This window comes from Microtus ochrogaster, chromosome 4, assembly GCF_000317375.1.
Source record: "Microtus ochrogaster isolate Prairie Vole_2 chromosome 4, MicOch1.0, whole genome shotgun sequence".
NCBI lineage: Eukaryota > Metazoa > Chordata > Mammalia > Rodentia > Cricetidae > Microtus > Microtus ochrogaster.
Genome location: NC_022011.1, coordinates 70,698,027 through 70,707,827, shown reverse-complemented (window position 1 = coordinate 70,707,827; position 9,801 = coordinate 70,698,027). Strand labels below are relative to the sequence as shown.

The 9,801-nt window shown below is 42.4% G+C and overlaps 1 protein-coding gene across 14 annotated transcripts in view; it reads right to left on the bottom strand.

The window, feature by feature from the left end:
* The window catches only part of Pkp4 (plakophilin 4), a 208,356-nt gene that overhangs the window by 138,254 nt on the left and 60,301 nt on the right, over positions 1-9,801 (bottom strand). For 12 of the 14 annotated variants that reach the window (XM_005346435.3, XM_026778575.1, XM_026778570.1 and 9 more), the window contains one exon: positions 4,439-4,575. The exons of 1 other annotated variant lie outside the window; for it this stretch is intronic. In XM_005346435.3, the coding sequence (XP_005346492.1) occupies positions 4,439-4,570 (132 nt within the window). In that variant the 5' untranslated portion in view covers positions 4,571-4,575. Of the gene's footprint in view, positions 1-4,223; positions 4,305-4,438; positions 4,576-9,801 lie in introns of those variants that run through there. One more of the 14 variants, XM_013345897.2, reaches the window with a different exon arrangement.

Below are 9,801 nucleotides of genomic sequence, written 5' to 3'. Positions count from 1 at the left end.
CGCTATGTTCAGCAAGTCCGGTTTTATCCCATGCTTTTTCAGACTCAGGCCAGCTGGCCTTGGTGAATTCCCGAAAGAACATCCCCATTGTCTCCCTATACTTTTGAAGAAGGTGATAGGCATATCAGTGCTGCAGGGAGAGGACCAATGAGCAAACACTGCCTAAACAAACTCTACAGTCAAAGCATGATGTGTACTTCAAGGCGGACTCCATCATTTTGGTCTTTGGTGTTCACAGGATGCAGGCCCATTGAGGGCACCACGTTTGGACATATTTCTTCCTCTAATGACTGTAGACAGTGTAGTAAGTTAGCTACTCAGCAGTACCAAGTTTGCCAGAGATCTAAATACCATCAGGATATAAACATCACTATCAAGATACAGGACAGTCCTTGCCTGTGAAGTCATCTTGGACTTTTGGGTTCTTATTGAGAGACGAGTTAAACAGCAGAACTTGCCAAAAGATGATCCAGATTATAGCCAGCTGGTGCTTGTGGCTGAATTGACATTTTCAGTAACTTCAAATTCAAGTACAAGGAGCTTACTCCTCTTATTTCTAGGAACTAACTTATTTTTCATAGAGCAGAATCCCCAAATAAATATCACAACCCATCCATTTACGATCCATACTTAACTGTCCACAAATTTGGGTATGTAGGAAATGAAAACTGTAATATCTGTGTCAAGGTCAGCAGATAGTAAACAAAACTTTATAGTCAACTATGCAGATGGATTTGATACCTAGATCAGCATGGATGCAGGACAATTAAAGGGTCTTACGAACAGGAATGGACAGCTGGGAGAGATGTGGGACTCTTGCTTACCATGTTTCTCTGAATTTGACTACAGGCTCATGGCTTTCACAAAACAGCAAGTTGGTAATGAGGCTATCCAACAGTACTCAACTCCTCTTTGGACAACCATTTATTGCAAGACTGATATAGTAGGGGGTACTGGGAAGAGGAACTTGTAACACACATAAAACACCACTCTGTCCTTAGGGGGCCAATTACGGAAGCCCAGAGCAGCACAGAATAGTCACGGCCGTGCTGTAAAGCATGGGGATCAGGAGATATGTGATTTCAGGCCTGCAGAACACGTCTCCATAAAGGAGCTAGCCTTTGATCCGAAGCGGGTTCTTCCCATCTGCCAGAGGGAGGACTTTTCCTGGACCTTGCTGACATCTATGTTGAAAAGCTATCATTTCATAAAAGGAGAATATAAATTCCAACCTGTGCTCGGGAGCAGCCACATGGCACCTGTTGCCAGAGGACCCTAGAAAGCACAGCCACGAGAGAGAGTTCTTTGTTTTTATGACACCTGGAAGCCAACTCCAGACCTGGAACAGACCGGTGGCTGCAGAGGCCACTCTGGGCTGTTTGCCCATTTCCTGCCCTGCCATGTCCTATGAATCGCCCAAGAGGAGGAGGACATTTTTAGAGGCTTATGATTTACTTCACTGAAGAAGAATCCAGCCGTTTCCCCTCAAAATTTAGGTGAGTGGGAAAGGCTCTCATTTTACAACTCCTTCATCAACTGCCTCGACAGCATCAGTGCTTGAGGTTGTAATAAGTCAGCAAGTTAATATTTTATTTTTACATGACCATCTCTCATAATTTACACAGAAAACTGTTTCCAGTTGTGAGGCTGCCATGGAGAGAACGTGAATGCTCGAGGCCATTTGTCAAATGAGACACTAGCAGAGCATCAGTACCGTCAGTGCTGAGACAGGGCTTTACTCTGCTGGTAGCAATGTCCAAAAGAAGGCTCACAGACTCCCCAAATAAACCAAAAGCAAACCCAGCAGCCCTCCTTGAAGCACTTTATATGTAGAGGAGGTAGGGGTAGGGGTATCTGCCCTTCCTAGGTGCCAAGTACTGCAGTATACATTTTACATGTGTGAATTCTGTCACTCACCGTCAATATACCCATTCTATAAATGAGAACACCGAGGTGTAGAGAGACAGAACAAAAACAAAAACAAAACCACAATCTCAAGATGATACAGCAAGCAGAGAAGCCAAGAGAGAAGGTGGAGCCATCTATCCAACTGCACTGAAAGTGTACTTCCTGTGCCCCAGCACGAGGGCCTTACTGAGATGGTGCCGCCATCCATCCAGGCCCATCCCCGGGGAACAGCAGAACTCACCTGATCATCCACACCTAGGATCAGGGGAAGGCAACAAGGCTTTCTAAGTAATTATACGACCCATCTAAGAATACTGGTCTTTGACATACGACATTATCAGCAGCGATCATTTTACCGGTGTATAACATGTAGGCTTAGAGAGAACTCTGACTAGCAGTTCAACACTTAACTTAGAATCAGAAGGCAATCAGCATTATCTATTCCTGTGTTCGATCGCATTGGGTAGACGACAGGAAATGGCATGTTTTATGGTAGTACCAAGAAGCTTTTACTCAAGTATATGTTGCCTACTTCTAGAAAATCTTATGGAAGATATAGTTAGCTATTTAAAACCAGACATGTTTCTTATACATGAGACAAATGGGGTTCTCGGAGGGAAATGATTGAACTCCCAAATGCTGAGGGCTGACAGTTTTGAAGAGAAACTATGTATGAAAACACAAATGTGCATTAATGAACTCAAACTCCTCAGGACATGAAAAGAAGCAAAGATAGTAGAGAGTGTCTTTCAAATAACTAAGTTATCTGGATGACAGATGATGGTTCTTCCAATACACGGCACCCTTTGCTACCTGGAGAAATTGGAATCCAACTCGCAATATTACACAAAACAATTCATTCAGATACAATGTATCACCAAAAGATACAATTTTAAAGTCATCTGAGGCCAGCACAGAATTCCCTAGATGAGAAAGATCACAGCAGCTTTCCCTATCTATGATCTTCAACACACAGCTCTCTAGTTCCCAGGCAAAAGTCAGTGTCCCTGCCGCCACGTTTCGTGCATGTGGTTTCCAGTTTGCAGTGAGTTCTGGGCATTTTGATCAATTTCCCCTGGGTTTCCTCAGAAGAGTGCACATGCCCCCTCACCTTGCTGCTCCTGAGGTCAGACCGCCAGCCACCAAGGGCTACAGCAAAAGCCACTTCTCCTCACTGAAGTCCAGAGTAAAAACATTCTGATGATACTATTCTCTTTATGTTTAATTTTTTGACAGCAATGGGGATTAAATCTAGGGTATCATGCATGGAAAACAAGCACCTGGACTGGAGAGATGGTTCAGAGGTTAAGGGTCATGGCAGCTCATCCAGAGGACTGGGGTTCAATTCCCAGCACCCAGATGCAGCTCACAACTGTCTATAACTCCAAGATCTGACACCCTCACACAGAAATATATGTAGGCATAATACCAATGTACATAAAATAAAAATAAATAATTTATATAAAAACCCAGATGAAACAAAACAACCGAACTCTGATGCTGATCCTTTAAACTCCGACTCTGTTGTGTTCCAAACTCATTCTGACGGTCTTACTGGAATAATTTCTAAAACTGTTTTTCTTTAAAACAAAGCTCTAATGCCAGGTATGGAACAATCCCACGTAGAGTTCCTACTTCGGGCAATGGTGAAGTAAGGGAGGCTAATGTCCCCTCATCCTTTGCCATCGTCAGTCTTGTGTGTTACAAACCTGAGTTTGGAAAACACTAGAACATTCAGTGCTTCTCTTGATATAAAAACACCCAGTATTTTAATTGTTAGATTTAAAAAGAAAAAAGAACCAATATATTATTTGAGCAGAATAACCTTCACGGAGGGCACACAAATTCTTTTGGAGGCAGGTAGGAACTATTCCTAGAGGACGGATACATCTGCATGTACCTTATTAAGCCTTTAAATCTTAAAAATTAAATCTGAGAGCCCCAGTTTCTCTAAGTAGTACAGACAAGGCCTAACTTAGAAGGTCGCTTGGGTTGAAAGGACAAAGTATTAGTGCCTTAAAAACCAACATAAACACGAGATGGGAGCAACTACGCACATGTGACAAACTTTAGAACATGAGCTCACAAGATGAACTACTGGGGTTCAGACAAACAAACACAATTTGTAACCCCCACCCCCAACCACAGAGACGATCCTAGCTCCTAGGTTAAAATGCTCAGAGAATCTAGACAGCACAGGCCAGGGTCCTGATGGACAGTCAGCATTGTGAGAGACGCTGCACACAGCTCTGCGCGCATGCACACACTCTGCAATGGGGGACACAGACACCGATCACCATTAAGGTTGTCCTTACTTGCAGACGCACAAGTATCCTGCATGTTCCGATGCTGACTGGCAGCTGGAGCAGCTCTACATGCCAATCATCCCAATGTACTCAGGGATGTAAACACCTTATAATTAGAAAACGTGAAGGCATCAAGGACGTTAGACAAATTGAAAACACATCCAAAGATTAATTTTTAAAGGCATTGAAGAAATGTCATTGCAAATTTCAACGAAAGGGTGTACCTGCTCCTTCACGGAAGCTAGAATAGTGGTGGCTGTGGTCTCGGGTTCCATGCCTGGGCCAGTGGAGACAGCTTCCTGGTGGGTCTGTGGGTGCCCCTCCTCCACCAGTGAGGCCTGTTCAGGGGCGGGCATTCCTCCTGCAATCAAGCAGGCAAAGGGTTAACACTGCTTCCTGAGTGCCTCAGGGGACTGGGATTTGCTGATGAGCCCCACTGTAGTTGTTCCTAGGAATCACAGTGGACTTCCACAGAATGATGACAACTCTAATAACAAAAGAATAAACACCTGATAATATTTAAACATCATCATATAATGGAGGAGGGCTCTTTAAATGACTCAGTCTTCTAGGAAGTATGTACACAAAAGACATCTACAAACATGAATTGACAGAAAACTACTTTATCGATTGCAGAAGCTTAGACAACAGACTCAAAAAGAATTTGAAACTCAAGAAAAGCTTGAAAGCTAACAAATAAAATTCTATGGTATTGAAAACAAACTCTGTGCCTTAACAACTTATGAGGAGGACACCCCAGGGCGGCTCTCGTGACCTGGTTTTCTTTAAGGAATCTTACCCCTCAAAGAGGGCAAGGCCTTGGGAGTTGTCAGAGCCCAAGGCCCCTGACAGGAAATGCAATGCCTCTCCTAAGACAACTCTCCCGTGTTTACCAGAAGACTTACCTAACTTATATAGACATTCTACAAATTAAAAAAAAAAAAAAAAGCAGGAAAGGATGCCATTTAGATTTACAAATGCTTTAGTAACTTATTTATATGTCTCCTTGAAAAACCACACATATCATACCACAAGACTAATGCTTCATATAATTAACCCCTGTTGGATAAATGAATACACAAATATCACCTTTTTGATGTCTCCCACTTCTTATCATTAGGCAAATCCCACCAAATCCTAGACTCCCAAAAGACCATCTTCATTAGATATGCTACTCCACTTAATACAGAGGTAGCTAACATAAATATTTCTGTCAACGCTCTTCATAGTTCATTCTAAATATCGCTCTGCATTTTTATTTCAAATTAACCTCATGGTGTTCATATCTATCCTTTAATCTGGGATTTCCCCCATTCCCTTAGCTTCCAATACCAGCTCTTCTTTTCCAAATAATACTCTCAGGAAAAGGGAAGACTCTTGACCTGGGCACTCGGCTGACTCCACTCCATCCTGGCCTGAGTTTCTGCTGACGGGTGTCTCATTCTCGACATCCTTTAGACACAGGTAAGTGAACAGGGGTGCACGTGTGCTTACTGCCAGTGAAACCACACTCCTGAGGCTTTCTTGTGCCTTTCCCCCCCAGGTGAGCCCTGGGTTTCATGGTACGTAAGCATCATGTTGACCCTGACCTACAAGATGATCCTCTCCCCTGGGACTGGTAGGAGGGGCTTCCTCCTTGGATTAAAGGAGTCTTGGATCAAAACCCAGGAGCACTGAGGCAAAGCACAATTCCTCTAGCCCTGCATGCTTCAGTAATAAAAAGTGAACGTGCTAATTTCTATACAACACAAGTCGATGATTTTTTTATGGCACTCTTTATTTTTTATAATAATGTGTTCATTAAGATGCAAAGCACATTCAAAATACTAGCTGGACAGAATTCTATTTTTACCAAGTCCTTATCAAAAATAACATCACCAACTCTATTGAGGAAAAAATTACCACACAGACAGTCTAGGGTAGCAGTCAAGGCCGTTGAGTGGGGGGAAAATCACACACCTTAAAATTAACAGATGGTTGTGAAACATAAGAATGTTACTATGCAACAATGAAACAAACAATGTCCAAACCCAAGAAATTTAAATGTCAAGAGTATAATATGAAACAGCCAACATGTCGGGATGAAAAGTTCAAAAAAAAAAAAAAATCGGCAAGTAAAGAGTAGAAAAAAAACAAAGTTTTCTGTTATAGCTAGGACACACTGAGTTTAAAGAAAGATACCGAATTGTGTTACTGTGTCTCTGGGATTGTACTGTACTCTGTTTTATGATGTTTATAAGGGCCCAGCTTACTGAAATGCGATGAGCAGCATCTTCAGAGCACAGCTAAGCTCACTCCCATGCTATGCAGGGGGAAGGGATCGGAGGTGGGAGGCAGCATGGCTCATCATCTCACTGATGCAGCAAGTTCTGAATCAGAGAAGGCAAAGTCTAACAAGAGACAAACGATGACACAACACTGAAGGCGACAGAGGTTCAAAGAGCATGCTCATGAGGGAACTCTACAGCGCTGGGAGGGCTTTCCTGGCAAGGCTGCTTTATTCTGAGCCTTCAATAACCAGGATCATCATGAACAGCTACCGAGTGGACAGTGGAGACACTGGCCTCTCTGTAACAATCCTCAAGTACCATAATCCACAAGGAACCTCCCAGTTAGGACGACTTCTTGTTTTTCTTATCATTCTTATAATCACAGAGCCATTAATGAGTTGGAAATAAAGCTCAGTGAAACTCAAGATAAAAGCTGACTCCTGCTTTGGCCAAGTCCAGAGATGAATATTTATAACGAGTAGGGTCAAAGAATGGTAACAATTCTTTCCACTGGTAAGGGAAAAAACAAAAGAAACAAAGCAGGGCCAGGTGGTGGTGTCGGCCTCAGTACTCAGAGAGGCAGAGGCAGGTAGATCTCTGAATTTGAGGCCAGCCTGGTCTACAGAGGAAGTTCGGGGACAGGCTCCTAAGCTACACAGAGAAACCCTGTCTCACAAAAACCAAAAACAGTGACCATTCATAGCCAAGAGTCAGTGAGACCGTAAGCTGTGTCTGTCTCAGCCCTGCAACCTGCCAGGTCTGAGTGACCTCAGACTGCAGACCCGAGAACACTCACTCATTTTCGGGGCTGTCCAAAGAACCATGGAATCTGTTTCAGGAAAATGGAAGAAGAAAATGTCATGCGACATTTTTAGAAAAGAGAAGGTAGGTTTCTCACGTTACAGATGAGAGGGGTGGCAGGGAGGCTGGGTGGGATTCTTCGGAGAGTGTTCTCCAAGAGTGATTTGTGAGAACTAAGAGGTGTGTCAAGGAAGTCACATTAAGCTTGTCTAACTTCCTTCCTTCGCAGTGTAACCATGGCAATGCAGTGTGCTAAATTCTAGTGAGGCATGCACAATGCTGTGCCATCATGGTCCCCTATGATACTATAATTAACAGAAATGGGGCTGAAATAAGGGTAACTGATGATTTGAACTATAAATACCTGAATGAAACACATCAGTCTATAGAGGACTCTAACGCAATGTCAAAGTTCTGAACTTGACCCAATCCTAACCAAAACCTTCACCAATGACATACATAACATGCAGAGCATGTTTAAAATCTCCAGTAACTAAGATGAATACTGAGTTTACCAAATAACAAAACTAAAACAAGCAAGAAAAGTACAATTCTGTTGCACTGATGAGTTCCCACTAATTAGATAAAAACAGCAGAGTAAATAAGGTCCTGTAAGAAAGTCAGCTCAGCAACACACTGCACAGAAGGGTAGACATTTTAAGTTCAAGAGGGCTGTGAGAACCAAAAAGCTAAGGTCAGCTACATTGATGAGGAATTTAGGAAGATCGGAGGGGGATTTAGTGGGTAATATGACCACCCCCCCAAACCCTGGCTTCAGGCTTCTTGGGACATGTCCACTTCCAGTTATAGATAAGGGCACATTCACAGGCATGAAGGGTGAATCCATGCAGTCAATGGGGAGTGGAGCACGAAAGATTCTGCCGCTACTTCCAAGCATTGGAAGTGATGGGATGAATGGTCTTAGTCCTTATGAACTCAAAACTTCACAGAAGAGACACAACAGACTCTCAATGGAACGAGGGGGAAAAGAAGGATGACCCAAAGCTGAGGCCTGTGCGGACAAGCAGATCTCTGACCCTGTGAAGGACTGCTATGGACAAACACGGCTCTTTATGTGACAATCCTGAGAGCCAGGCTAAAACCAGCTCTGTAACAAAAGTGTGTCATCCTATATTCTATTTTTACACATGGAATCAAGTTCGAATAATGGCTCTATTGCTGTCCATTAATGTTTGAAGACATGGGGGAAACTCAGGAAGCTCTTTCCTTTTAGAACTGTGGTTCAATAACTGTCCCTGAAGGTGGGCACTTCCCCATCCTGAGAGGCCTGCAGCCTAAATATGAGTAACTGAGCAGGGTTGCTAGTTGGAGATGTTGTGGTAGAAGCAGCAAACGGAAGCTGACACTAGAAAGGCTTCCACATTCCCTGTAGTTAGGAAGCCGCCCATGAGTCTTTAGACACTGTCAGCAACGCCACACTGTCCCTTCTGAGAGAGGCTGGAGATCAGGAAGCTCGCTTGTGCGGAGGGAATAACCTCTGCACCCAGCGCTCTTCCTGCCTCTGCCCTCAAGTTCGGGATTACAGGTGCACGCTTCCATGTGGGGCTTGCAGGTTACACTGTTGGACTCCACTCTTGAGCGACCTAATACATTCTCCGTTTTTTGGAAGCAGCTGAGTAATTATGGGTTTTCAAGGTAGGATTTAGCAAAGGCATAGAAGCTTTACATGGAAATTACTGGGTCAGTATTACGTGTGTTCAGGGCTGTTTGCCCACACTGTCCAACTGGCTAGTGGGCATTTCTTTGTTCTTGAACTGGCAAGTCTTATAAACTCTAGTGTGATGGGGCGAAGCTTTCTTTTCAGTTTATAAATAAAATATAAGGCAATTTATGACCCGGTACACATAATTCATCACAGATGATACTATTGCACATAATCATCTCTGCTAAATTTATAAGATGGGACATCAACTCAATACTAGATGTTTCATCTTTATTCTCTTCTAATTGCCTTCCTGATAACTCTTAGAAAAAAGTATAGTAGGATATTTTGCCTACCAAACAGTAAAAAGTTGAACTCTATGTTTTTTCCAACTTTGAGATGATAGTGTGGAATATAAAATATATTTTCTGACTTCATTTAGAACACTCAGAAAAACATGTTGACAAGAACCACAATACATTTATGTGAAAGTTCTTAAGATAAAATAGTGATATTTAAGAATAAATTAAGAGAATTTAAGTGAAAAATATCCATGTAAACATTAAAATCTGATTCAAATATATAAAGATACTAATGACACAGGACGATGAAAATGTTTAAGCACAAGAATGAAAAATGTTTATACTAAAAATAGGAAAAATTATTAATACTATGTGTAAGATCAGTTTCTCTTTGTTTATAATGATGCTGGGATAATATTGCAGAAGCAAGCACAGCCCTAGGACACTGAGGTGAGCATCTGCAGGACCATATGAACTCTATGCTAGAATATAAAGTACTACTTAACTACCCAGTTCCAGTTTTTTTTTTGTTTTTTTTTTTTTTGGTTTTT